Source organism: Pochonia chlamydosporia, chromosome 4 (assembly GCF_001653235.2).
Source record: "Pochonia chlamydosporia 170 chromosome 4, whole genome shotgun sequence".
NCBI lineage: Eukaryota > Fungi > Ascomycota > Sordariomycetes > Hypocreales > Clavicipitaceae > Pochonia > Pochonia chlamydosporia.
This window is the reverse complement of record NC_035793.1, coordinates 527,901-540,660: the sequence shown is the minus strand read 5'-3', so window position 1 is coordinate 540,660 and position 12,760 is coordinate 527,901. Positions and strand designations below refer to the sequence as shown.

General features: G+C 50.9%; 4 protein-coding genes across 4 annotated transcripts; 2 read left to right on the top strand and 2 right to left on the bottom strand.

Annotated features, from left to right (window-relative positions):
* Window positions 1–125: 125 nt before the first annotated feature.
* Window positions 126–5,780, bottom strand: VFPPC_07584 (multiple ankyrin repeats single kh domain-containing protein; the record flags this gene model as incomplete). Its single annotated transcript, XM_018286419.1, has 3 exons — window positions 126–1,453; window positions 1,510–2,473; window positions 2,526–5,780. The coding sequence occupies 3 exons, from the start codon at window positions 5,778–5,780 to the stop codon at window positions 126–128; spliced, it is 5,547 nt and encodes a 1,848-aa protein (XP_018143049.1).
* A 2,183-nt stretch (window positions 5,781–7,963) lies between these two features.
* On the top strand, window positions 7,964–8,860 carry VFPPC_07583 (epoxide hydrolase-like protein; the record flags this gene model as incomplete). The annotated part of the gene is made up of 1 exon (XM_018286418.1): window positions 7,964–8,860. The coding sequence occupies one exon, from the start codon at window positions 7,964–7,966 to the stop codon at window positions 8,858–8,860; it is 897 nt and encodes a 298-aa protein (XP_018143048.1).
* Window positions 8,861–9,569: 709 nt separating this feature from the next.
* VFPPC_07582 (quinone oxidoreductase) lies at window positions 9,570–10,609 on the top strand (the record flags this gene model as incomplete). The annotated part of the gene is made up of 2 exons (XM_018286417.1): window positions 9,570–10,298; window positions 10,355–10,609. The coding sequence occupies 2 exons, from the start codon at window positions 9,570–9,572 to the stop codon at window positions 10,607–10,609; spliced, it is 984 nt and encodes a 327-aa protein (XP_018143047.1).
* Window positions 10,610–10,769: 160 nt separating this feature from the next.
* Window positions 10,770–12,445, bottom strand: VFPPC_07581 (UDP-glucose 4-epimerase Gal10; the record flags this gene model as incomplete). Its single annotated transcript, XM_018286416.1, has 4 exons — window positions 10,770–11,194; window positions 11,246–11,939; window positions 12,010–12,250; window positions 12,417–12,445. 4 exons carry the CDS (start codon window positions 12,443–12,445, stop codon window positions 10,770–10,772), a joined length of 1,389 nt encoding a protein of 462 aa, XP_018143046.1.
* Window positions 12,446–12,760: the final 315 nt, after the last annotated feature.

Sequence of the window (12,760 nt, the reverse complement as noted above, 5' to 3'; positions counted from 1 at the left end):
GCTATCAATGAGGCGTTGGATTATGATTGTAAGATCAACGCTATGAGGCATACAAATGAACCAATTTTACATACTATGGCTTCCTGTCCAAACTCCAAACTACATTATCGTAAAGTCATGCCAACCTAATTCAGCTCCGTCACATACCCAATCTGCCTCCTCGGATCATTCACCCCTCCACCAGGCCCATCGGCCAACCTCTTCGCCAACTTCTCCTGACTTTCAACCAACTTCCTTTGCGCTTCCAACCGTCCCTTGATCCTCGCCTCCGCACCTTTATCTAGTCTCTCGACTTCCTGCCTCTCACTGATTCTAATAGAACTGAGGGCCCTCGCATTGTCGACCTTTTCGGTATTCAGCCTCGTCTCCCACTCCAGCGCCTTCCTCTGCCTTGCTTCTTCGGCGTCAAGCTCCGAAGCAGCGAGTGCTCGGGTCCGTGATATGGACGACTCTGCTAGCGAGTGGTGTTCTTGTAATCTGCGCGTATGTGCTGCACTCGCCAGCGATTCTTCGAGCTGTGCTCTCGATCTTACAGCGGCTACGTCTTCGTTGTGTAGCTTGCGGCGTCGCATATCCTCCATTTCAGCCTTTTGAGCTAGAATTTGTTGTTCTACCGTGGCTATTTCGCGTTTGCGAGCCATGGCGATGGAAAATTCTTCCGACTCTTCAGCAAGGCGTTCGAGTCGAGCTTTTCGAGCACGCTCTTGAACTACCATGTCTTCAGGAAGGCCAGTCGCATCAGCTGGTTGGGGGCCGGATACGGCGTAGTAGACGTCGTTAGCGCGGTTGGCTTTGAGGACCTTGAGTAGGGAGTCTGATGAGTCTGTTTGAGGAAGGATTTTCTTAATGTACATAGTGGGTGAGTAGGTGTACCCTTCGGCGGTGTAGAAGTTGAAGGGCTTGTTGATGAGTTTCCACATGCCTGATTTGAGGAAACATCTCGTCGTGGCTATGGGCTCGGAAGCTTCGAAACATAGTTGTAGTAATGTCTTGTTGTTTGCTTTTAGCGACAGGTCAGACTTGTTGTCGATGAGAAACGTCATGACTTTTTGCATTGTGCGTTCCCTCTCGGCAGTCATTTCGCCCCTGTCCGAGCCATGAAGGCATAGTTCAGCCAGCGCACTGCGTCCTTCGTGAAGGGGACTAGGAAAATCGGGATCATGGCCCGATTGGACCAAAACTTTGACGACTGGTAAGTTGAGATCTCGAGCGGCGTTGTGTAGGGAACCATCGTCCCTTGAGGGCTCTGCGGCAAGGAGAAGTGACATAATTTGTGTTGAGATGTCGCCCCCAATGTCGGTTGCCATAGATAGCGGTGTTCTTCCCAAATAATCTAGTAGATCTACTTCCGCACCTTCAAGTAAAAGAAGTTTCACGAGGTCAGGTCGCCGGGTCTGGATTGCTAGCATGAGTGGTGTGGTACGAGACAGGTTTGTTTCGGCGTTCACTTTGGCTGTTTGCAATCACGTTAGTCGCAGTTTCAAGTTGTTTGCTATGAAGTCTACTTACCCCCACGTGCGAGTAGCAGTTCAATCACCGAAGTGCTAACTCGCTTTTGGGGCTGTGAAATAGCCCATGTGAGGAGAGTCATTTCCTCCTCCTCGTCAATGTCGGAGTGAATCTTGTATGACGTTGCTTGGTCGTAATACAAGCCAGCATCTAGTAAGGTTTCCAAGATGGTTGCTGATCTTGGGTATTGCGAGATGGCTCGTACGAGAACGGGTTCTGATCCTTGTTGGCTGCTCATGACATCAATTCGAACATCGCCATCCCTGTACTCTGAAAACAATTTGAACAAATCCAGTACTTCATCTTGTGATAATGCTGTGTCAAAAATGCATTGAAACGCTAGGGAAAGGGTCTCAATAGTTGGTCGGCATTCGAGAAGCTGCTTTGTCCAAGAAAGGTTTGCCTTTGAAGCCGCTTGCTGAAGTGGCTCGCCGTTGTTGTAATTGACTTCCGCACCATGCTTGATCAGCAACGTGACAAATTTGTCTGCCAGCTTTTCGGTGTCAGCTGTACTGTTCTTCATCACTAAGACTAATGCTCCGCTAAGGGACTCGCCATGGGCCCCCTTGTCTAGGAGAACTTTGGCGGTTTCGTGTCCGTGGGCAGTGAACCACTTCGCAAACGTCTCAGTCGTGAAGGCTTGATTAAAGGCCCTGCTAATATCTTCCTGTGGTAAGTTCTTCTCTAGAAGCAGTGCCAGTGATGATGACGCAGAATTATTCACTGCATCAACAAGTGTCTTGCAGCCGTTGGCAGCCGGCGAAGCTCCATGTTTGAGCAAAACTCGCACCAGACGTTCCTCAGGGTCGTCTTCATTGATGGCTTCATTCAGGGCAATGTGAATTTCATCGGTCGGCTGCAACCCTGCTTTGATGAGGTCGTTGACAACCTTGAATCGGCTCTCACGGCTGAGGTTCCAGCAAGCTTTGAGTGATCTGGCTAAGGTAGGCTGCGATACCTTCTTCTTTATGCTAGTTAGCAGACAGCAATGATAATATCGTCATTTTCTCACATACTTGGTTGCTTCCTTCATCCCATAGGCCCAGCAGAAGCTCTAGGTTTCCGATGAAGGCACTTCGTGTAGCTGCTACCACGCATTCACCATTATTAAAATTAGGATCCGCACCAGCGACTAGCAAAACTCGTAGAACTGCTTGACCGTCTTCACCATAACGAGCTGCTGACTGTAGTTGAGAATCAACCAGGTCGCCTCTCACGCCCTTCTTTAACAGCTGTTCGAAGACTAGAGCACGCTTGCTCTGATCACGAACCTCGGTGGCAGCTTGGAAACCCGCCTCCAGAGTGCTCTTTTTGATGTGCCCATCCTGCTTCAGTAACACGCTCAATACTTCAGCAGAGCCACCTCGACAAGCCTCGATGATAGCCTGTCCGTTGTTAGTTGCAATGCTAGCACCATGGGCCATAAGCAGGTCTCCCAGTTTCACGTCCCCATCCCGGGCTGCTATTAGCAACGCACTGGACGCCGTGTCTGTTGTCACGCCTAGTTTTAATAGACTTTTGCACATGTGGTGTCTTGCTGTTCGGTTCTTGACCTCCATAGCTTTTACCAACATGGCACTCCGAGTATCCATGGAAGACTGTGATTTCGAAAGTAGCAAGTCCATGGTTTCGGGCGACTCCTTTGATATTGAGAGCGACAATGCCTCACCATCAGAAGTGTCAGCTGCTGCTGCTAAAGTATTCTGCAGAGACACATCTTTGGGATATGTTGTGATGGCGTGTACCAGGGCTCTGTTGATCTCCAGGGGGTGTGCGCCTGCGTCGACAAGCTTCTTCGTAAGAGCAAGCCTCTCCATGGCATCCGGAACTCGAAGTACATGGGGAAGAGCAGCGCCCAAGGAGGCAGCATTAGGTGGAACTTTTGCCTCAAATAGCATATCAGTAATTTTAGCGTTGGCTCCTATAACAGCGTGACACAGTGCAGCAGCCTTATAGGAATTAGGGTCCGCGCCGCTGTCCAGAAGAATCTTCAGCGTGGATAATGACGCCTTGTTGTTGCTTGTTTTCAGTAGTGATTGCACTTCATGTACCAACACCCAGTCTAGATCCTCCTTATGTTTGCATTTGGACAGAATGGCACGCAGCTTCCAGGCTTTGCTGTCGGTTGATGGGAGAGGAGCCAGTTCATTGAAGGCGCAAGTGACTGTTGCTGCAGATGGTCTGCTGTGGCCAAAGAGCATATCTAAAACCTTGGGATCAGGGTTGGAGACGGCTTTCTTGGCAATAGCACCCTCTAGCAGATTAATATCCGCCCCTCCTTGTTGAAGAAGCAATCTTAATAGTGACATGTCAACAGGCCGCTCAGTCAGAGTTTGCAAAAGAGCTTTTGCAATTTCTTGAGCGCCAATGCCTGCACCAGTGTTGATCAGCATGGATGTCATTTCGAAGCGCTCCCTATGGTCCGAAACCTCCATAGCATCCATAACACGAGCGGCAGCGGTTTGCGGTGATGCTTTCTGCAGCAGCGAGCCGAGAAGTTTAATATCCTTTTGCTTGATGACAGCGGCCAACCCTGGCCCATGGCTAAAGTTGATGTCAGCGTTATGCTCCAATAGCAACTTGATCAGAGCATTATCCCGCTGGCCTGCGTCTTCATTAATTGCATCATGCAACGCTGTATGGAGGCAAGGTCCGGATAACGATCTTTTTAAGAACAGCTGCGCCATTTGATAGCGATCCTTGGGAGACAACTTCTTCGTCATTGGAAAGACAATCGACAGAGTTTCAGCAGTAGGTTGTGCGGACAGAATCGTGTCTGTCATAACCAAATCCGCTCGTACAACTGCGGTACGTAGAGCTTCTCCAGATCTGTGGTCAACAGAGGCTACCTCGTGGCGACGAGCTCCGTTCGAATGGCTGGCATAATTTGAGCCACCAGGGGTAACAAGCGTGGACTCAGGAAACGCTGGATTCAGCAGCAAATCTATGGAATCGATGTCGCCAGCCTCAGCAGCATCAATAAGCATGTCATCCAGCGCGACTCCGTTTGCGCCTTTACGCAATAGTAGACTGAGTATCTTGGCGCGAGTTTCAACAGGTGCTTGCTTTTCGATTAGCGGCACACAGCTGGACGCCAAAGCAGGACTTAATTTGGCTGGATCGGTCAGCAAAGAGCTCACCAAGTCGAGTTCACCGCGGGCAATCGCCGTCTTCAGCACAGTCGCATCATTGTACTCGATCGATGCCCCATATCTAGCTAGAAGGTTTGCCATATCGTAGAATTGTGTCTCGCAAGCACTCTCCAATGCCTGTGACAATACATCACCCTGAGCGCCAGCGCACAGTAGCAATTCTGCCATGGCAAGTTTTGTTGCTGGATTGATCGACGGATGCTCGTAAAGAATCTGGAATGCCTCATCCAGTCCAGGTCCATTTGGCGGGTGATTACCCATGATTATAGCCAGGGCAATATCTTGCCGCCCCAACTCAACAGCAGATTTCAGAGCCTGCGAGTTGTTGTGATTGCCATCTGCCGTTGACCTACTGAGGTGCAAAACGATCTCCAAAATTGCGGCCCTTGATGCATCACACATGCAAGCCGACGTCCACGCGGCGCTTGGTCGATTTTCAGATCGCAGAAGCAAACCAACCATGTGTGCCTGGCTCTGGACGACGCAAGCCTGACGAAATGCATCCTGGCCTTCGGGTGTCTGCGAAGCATTGGCGCCATATCTCAATAGCAATTCCGCAATTCGTACATTTCCGTTCCTGATAGCTGGAGCGAGCGCCTGGTCAATGGAGAAGCCATCAGCGTGGGGAAGTAGAACCTGCAGCATCTCATATTGGTTGCCTTGGACAGCAAGCTTGAGAAACTTTGAGCGATCAACAAAAGTGTCGACGCTCTTTCTTCGGCTCAAGATGCCACTCTTTTGCTTTGTCTGATTTCCGCTAAATTCAACTCCGCCGGCAGATAACTTGAGTATCAAAGCTTCGGCAACACCTGGTGAGCCGGAGCTGGCTATCCATGAGCTCAGCACCTCCAATACCTCACGGGGATCCCAATTTTTGCCTTTCTTCAAGTTGTTCGAGGAGAATGCCTTGCTTAAGCTGCTTTGCCGACGAAACTGCGAGACCTCATTTGCCCGTCGGTGCATGAGATCCTCTGCTATCTGGTCATCTTTCGGCGTCCAAAACGAGGGCGGATTGTGTGGTCGCGTGAGCGGTGCCGTAGCAGGAGGCAGGTCAACTCCCCATTCTTGCGAAAGCTGGATGATGCGGCGCTGGCGATCCGTCGGCGTTAGAAACGGCATTTTGACTGTGACGGCTGCATTTGGAGGTAGATGCGACGGCGAGGTGCGCTATCTTCAGGATCGAGTGTGAGGCAAAGTCGAGGAGCACAAAAGGGTCGAGGTGTTTCTGTCGCTTCGCTTAGTGGAACAAGAATCGATGGGTTTTGGGGTCAACGCTGGCGACGATGTATTGTCAAGGAACAAAGAGCGAGCGACTGGACAGATGCAAGGCACACAATGACGAAGCACTGTGCTCTTGGTTGTCGAGTAAAGACAAATTTTTTTTTTTTATCTTGGGACGAGAAGTCAGATGGCCATGCTGCCGTCGACGATATCGTCGTATTCTGCGACAGCCCTAACGGAGAGGCTTCTTATTTGTCTCGTTCTCGGCATGTCATTGTCAGCTGTTTCGACAGACGTCACGAATGCGTGTGGCAGCAGGCCAATCCCTGTCCTTGTCCTGAGCTTGGGCCTCGACATGCATGTGCCGCTCCTCCGGAGCTCCTCTGGCTTGACTTGGCCTCGTTTTCTTCGCAAGCTTCTCCACCATCTCGCATTCCCTCACCCATTCCCCCCAACCCACCCTTCCATCCATCCACCAATTCACGTCAACAAACTCGATATCAGCATCCAGATTGGGTGGTTGCTGTCACTCAAGGTTGTGGCTTGAACAGCCATCGTCCGCCTTCCGGCCTTCAGTCCCACTGCAGCTCAACATACAGGGGCGTTGGAAGCTGGACCCAGCAGGTTGAAGAACGACAGAAGCTAATTTTGGACACAAGATACTTGACCCCACAGAAGGGAGCTAATTGTGTGGTGCAGAATGCCATTGTTCATTGCTCAATGTCAAATGCGAGGACGGAAACCGAAACAATAGCAACAGGTTACAGTCAGCTCTATCACAAATAGCGATTCAAGTAACAGGCAATGCCTTGCGCCTTGCTCTATCCTCGACAAAGGGGTATATCCCATGTGCTGTCTCCAGCCAACATATTTCCTACCAGGAGGATTGGAAACGAGGATTAGAGTGTTGTCGCGGCCTCTGTTGCACAGCCCCCGAGGAAAGGCCCAGCGGCTGCCTCCACCACGTTGCCGGAGATGGTGATTGCGGATGTGTTTGCGTGGCCCTACAGGGTTAAATTTCGCTGATTCGTTTCCAGATCGAATCGAAACCTCCGTGGGCTCAGTATGATCTACCAGCCTTGGCTGCGACCGACCTTCATTTCTATATTGATGAATGACGCAAGAACAAGAGTTACCTGTCAGGAGGGTTGGCCAATACGTATCAACCAACAGGCTGGAACACGCTCACTCGCAGGAATTGATGTGCTTATGCGTCCTCATGCTGACTTGTTCCCGATGGTCTGGTCTTACTTGCTCCTGAAGTTACACAACGCACGACTCGACTACTGCGCCTTTCTATGGTATTTCCGCTGCATTGGCACCTTCATGACAAAATTCTAATTGACCGCCTAGCAACATTGATCAGGGTTCAACAGGCCGAAGGGGGACTTGGCGGAATCCCCATGGCTACGAAAATATGCCCGGTATTTAATTGCGATGCAGGACATTCATTCTTCAGGCCTCAATAATGCTCATTTACATTTACAGTCTGTGGTCCAATGTATTTGAACATATCCAAGTATACAATAACACAGCTCAATATGCCTCAGCACACAACGAGATATGCGATACCTTTCCTGGTTTGAATACTTCTGACCCCCCACTGTAAATCGGCCAAAAGGGGGGTTGGCGGATTCTTCATGGCAACGAAAGTATGACCGGTATTTAATCGCGATGCAAGACATTCATTCTTCAGGCCTCAATTATGCTCATTTAAGAGCTGCGTTTCGTGGTCAGCAGACTATGGTAGCCAATGGCTGTCGGGAAAGTAGTGAGTAGATGTGGTGCTGTGTCAGCATCGGCTAAGACTTCAATCCTCACGGATACTCCAAGAGTCGCATGTGATTGATGATTCATGCGCCCTTCGGCTCTTTATAATGCATACGTGACATCAGAATAGCCAACACCATATGTTGGTCATCACCTACAGCTTAGATTATACAAATGCAGTGTTCTTTGTTTCTTCATTTTTCTCCCGGGTTCATAAGACCGATTCGTACCATTCCTGATAGTTTGAGAAACTTACAAAGGCACACTCTCTCACAGCCAACATCAACGCCGTCTCGGTAAACTAATCCACCATGTTCGAAGGCCTCATTCCTTTCTCAATAACCACTCAATCCGACCCTCCAGTCATCATCAAAGGTCTCCAAACGCCGCCAGAATCTTCCCTCCCACCTCTCCTCCTCCTCCATGGCTACCCTCAAACCCGCCACATATGGCATCGCATCGTCCCCCAACTCACCACCAAGTACAACCTCATCATCCCCGACATCCGCGGCTATGGCGAATCATCCAAGCCACCATCCGTGGCCGCCTATTCCAAGTCCACCATGGCAAAGGACATGATATCCGTCATGAACCACCTCAATCACAAAACGTTCTTTGTGTGCGCACACGACCGCGGCGCCAGGGTAGCCCACAAACTCCTCGTCGACCACCCCACGCACGTCCGCAAAGCCATCCTCCTCGACATCTGTCCCACGCTGTCCATGTACGAAGCTACCTCGCAGGACTTCGCAACCGCTTACTTCCACTGGTTCTTCCTGATTCAGCCTGCGCCGCTGCCTGAGACGCTCATCTCAGCTACGCCTCGTAAGTTTGCGGACTTGTACATGGGCGGACGTGGTGGGAAGCGGCTTGAGATTTTTGACAAGGCGTGTTATGAGGAATACGCCAAGTTGTTTGAGGACGAGGATACGGTGCATGCCATGTGTAATGATTACAGGGCGGCTGCGACGGTGGACCTGGATGAGCAGAGGGCGGATCTTAAGGAGGGGAGGTTGATCAAGTCTCCCGTGAGGATAATTTGGGGGAAGAAGGGTATTATAGAGAAGTGTTTTGATGCGATGACGGAGTGGAAGAAGGTTGTGGATGAGGGAGTTGTGATAGACGGGTATAGTGTTGATTGCGGGCATTACATTCCGGAGGAGGCTCCTGGGGATGTTGTCAAGGCTATCAATGAGTTTTTGGTATAGGTTTTATGGCTGTTCCAGTGATGGCAAGATTACCGGACAGAATCACGAAGATTTATAAGACATCACGAGACTTGCTATTACCGCCTCGAGAAGCTGATCGTGTTCCAACACACCTTACGACAGACTCACCAATGCCGATCGGCTGTCGCACTCTGACAAACAGAGCAGTTTACTCCCGAGTATCTTAACAGTTCGGCTACCGCTTGACACAGAAAGAAGTTTGGACTTGATTTTTCTAGCTTCAAATCATCACCTACATGTCTGCTGGAAACCATACATGGCTTGCCCTCCAACATCAACCCAGCGCCATCAACGGAGCTCTGCCGTTGCTGCCCCTCATTTAGCCCCAATTGCTTAGAAATAGCTCCAACTTCGGCACCCAGCTCGGCCACTGCCCCTCCGAATTCCCATCTCGTCATCGCCATTCAACAACCACACTTCCCACATCTCATCAATCTCCAATCCGTACAATTTCATGCCTCCTCTGCCCCAAAGTACAGCCCGGCTCCTCCGTTCCTCTCCCATCACCAAATCGAATTGGTCGCGACTCGCTCCTTCATTACACCTCCAAACTCAAGCTCCAACTTACCCCGCCATCACCCAACGTCCAACTTACACCCACCACCGGCTATTATCATCTTTCCCTCCTCACCCATCCGGCCCAACAACCTGCTCATATTCCCAAACCAATCCCAAACCACCATCCAAAATGGCTCCCATCCCCTCAACCATGAAAGCCGTCCAGATTTCCAAAACCGGCGGCGTCGAAGTCCTAGAATACAAAGATGTACCCGTCCCCAGCATCGCAAAAGGCCAAGTCCTCATCAAGAACGACTACGCTGGCGTAAACTTCATCGACACCTATTTCCGCACTGGCCTTTACCCATCTCCCCTGCCGCTTGTCCTGGGCCGCGAAGCCGCCGGTGAAGTCGTCTCCGCAGACAGCTCCGTGGCCAACTTCCCCCCCGGCACGAAGGTAGTGTACATGGACTCACAGGCGTATGCGCAGTACACGGCCGTCGACGCAGCCAAGGTCATTGCCATTCCGGCCAACTTGACGACTGAGCAGGCGGCTGCAGCTTTCCTGCAGGGCCTTACAGCGTGGACACTCATTCGGGAAGCTGCGCATGTGCAGGCCGGTCAGTGGACGCTCGTGCACGCTGCGGCCGGTGGTGTGGGACAGCTGCTTGTCCAGATGCTCAAGAGCGTGGGGGCAAAGATCATTGGCACGGCTAGCACGCAGGAGAAGTGTGATTTGGCCAAGAAGCTTGGTGCGGGATGGACGGTCAATTCGAAAGAGGATGTGGTTGCTAAGGTCAAGGAGATTACGGGAGGCCATGGAGTTGATGCTATTTTCGATGGTGTTGGTGCTGCGACATTTGATGCGGACTTGGAAATGATTGCTCTCAAGGGGTACCTTGTGTCTTTTGGAAACGCTGTAAGTGGAATTCTCATTTTCTGAGCGCATTGATCGAATGCTAACGTGCTATACAGTCCGGTGCGGTTCCACCTTTGAGTATTCTAAAACTTGCAGCCAAGAACGTCAACCTCTTGCGACCCACGGTGAATGGCTACGTTGCTGAGAGAAAGGACTTGGAGAAGTACTCTGCTGAGCTATTTGAGCTGGTGAGCTCTGGCAAGGTCAACCTGGCTATTCACGATGTCTACCCGCTTCAGGAAGTTGGTCGCGCACACTCTGACCTGGAGAGTCGAAAGACGACAGGAAAGCTGCTTATTAGCATCGAGTAAATGGGAGGGAAGCAAAAGTTCAAATCTATCATGTAGTAAATATTCGACTTTTGTAATTTCAAATAGCCACCTTTGGCTCGTCTGCAGTCTAAGCTGTACCGTCATTATAGTGTTCATCTTGTAAATCCCCGTCCGTTCCTGCGTGTTTTCCAAAGTCTCTCTAGGAAGAGGGAGTCTTAATCTTCTCAAGAAACTCAGCCGGGGGCTGCTGTGCGTAACCTTCCGGGTTATTCTTCGCCCACCGCCACAGGTCTTCGCATGCCCTGTCGATCGAAATCTCCGTCTTCCAGTTGAGCTCCTTGTTGGCTAGGGTCGGATTAGCCGTGAGGTCAACCACGTCACCTGGTCGGGCAGCAGCAACCTCGTAATGCAGCAGCTGTTTGTCGTTGCCGTATACGACACGGCTGAACGCTTTGATCATCCCTAAGACGCTTGTGCCTGTTCCTGAGCCCAAGTTCCAGGCCTTGACGCCGGGTTTATTTTCACGGAGGTACTTGAGGGCGGCAATATGGCCAAGGGCGAGATCCATGACATGAATGTAGTCACGGAGGCAAGTTCGATCGGGTGAACGCTCCTCTGGGTACTCTGAAGGTTGTTAGTCAGGAGGTTACTACTCGACTGCAATTTCACACTCACCGTTGCCAAAGACCCATATCGTGTTTCGTTTTTCTCTTGCCTGTTTCTCTATCTCGGTCTCTCCCTTGGGAGGTTCTTCGAGCTGGCGAATGGCAGCTTTACCTAGAATGGGCAGCAGGTTGTTAGGCTTTCCACTTGGATCTTCACCCATGATGCCACTTGGGTGAGCACCGCAGGGGTTGAAGTATCGAAGCAGCGCAGCATTCCAGTCCGTAAAGGGCTTAGGCGCTGGCTTCTTGGGCATCTGGCCCGTTGGCTCCTCAACCTTCTCCCAATTGAGGCTTTTGAGCTTAAGCACATTTTTCTCGATTGCCTCCTTCTCGGCCCTTTCCTGCTCGGCTTTTTCCTGCTCAGCCTTCTCCAGCAGGGCTCTCTCCTGTTCGGTCATCTTCTGCTTGGCCTCCTCACTTGTCTTTGACGGCGTTCTGTCAGTCCTTTGATTAGTGATAAAGTCGGTGATGATATCCTCAACCATGGCTTTGGTGCGACCATAGGTGTTTGTAGCGTCCCTTGGGCAATGTTCGGGAATAGGAATCATGTTTTCGAAACGGGTTGCATCGCCGTAGACGGTAGCGGATGAGGAAAAGACGATGTTGGTAACGCCATTGTCTCGCATGCATTCGAGAAGCTTAACGGTGCCAGCAACATTGACATCGTAGTACTCGAGTGGTATCCTGCCAGACTCCCCAACGGCCTATACGAGATCAGTCAATACCCAAAGTGTGTCATGGCCAAGGAGTGATGGAGACGGGAAATATGCTTACTTTGAGGGCGGCAAAGTGAATTACGCTGTCAATCGCAGGATACTTGGCGAAAACCGCGTCGAGGTCGGCCTTTCTTCTGATATCTACCGTTTCAAGCGCAGGTGTGCGACCACAGAGCAAGTGAATGCGCTTGAGGATTTCCTCCTGCTGTTCGCTATTGTAGCCATTGTCGACGATCACGACATCATAGCCGTTCTGAAGAAGGGCCAAGGTGGTGAAAGATCCGATGTAGCCCGTGCCACTGCAGAAGTAAGTCGGCTCAAGTTAGCTGGCAGGTCTCAATGAAATGCAGGACGGCAGCTTTGGCGGGGTCAGAGCGCTGGCCCACGATGGTGGCCATCTTGCGAATTTGGGTTGGGCGTGGAAATAAAGCAACAGAATGGCAGTTTTGGGTCATGGCAACTTACCCGGTGACGAGGATGGTTCCAACAGGCATTTTGACAGACTTATCGACTGTTGCAAGATTTGGACGAAAGGCAATGGTACGGGAGGAAACGAAGTTTTGGCGGGGTACTGACAAGCTCCCTGAGAAAGCCAAGGAGGGGCAGTGCCAGAAACTTGACGTGGAGATTCCGAGTACAGATGCAGCTTGGGTCCAAGTGGATCGTCGAATTGGCGCTCTCGTTGACCACGGAGAGAAAGCAAGCACTCGACGAGTGCGTTTGAAGCTATTCGGGAGCGACACGGTGAAAGATTCGGAGGCAAGAGAGCTGGGAGCAGGATGATGGATGAAAAGAGAAAATTTCATCTA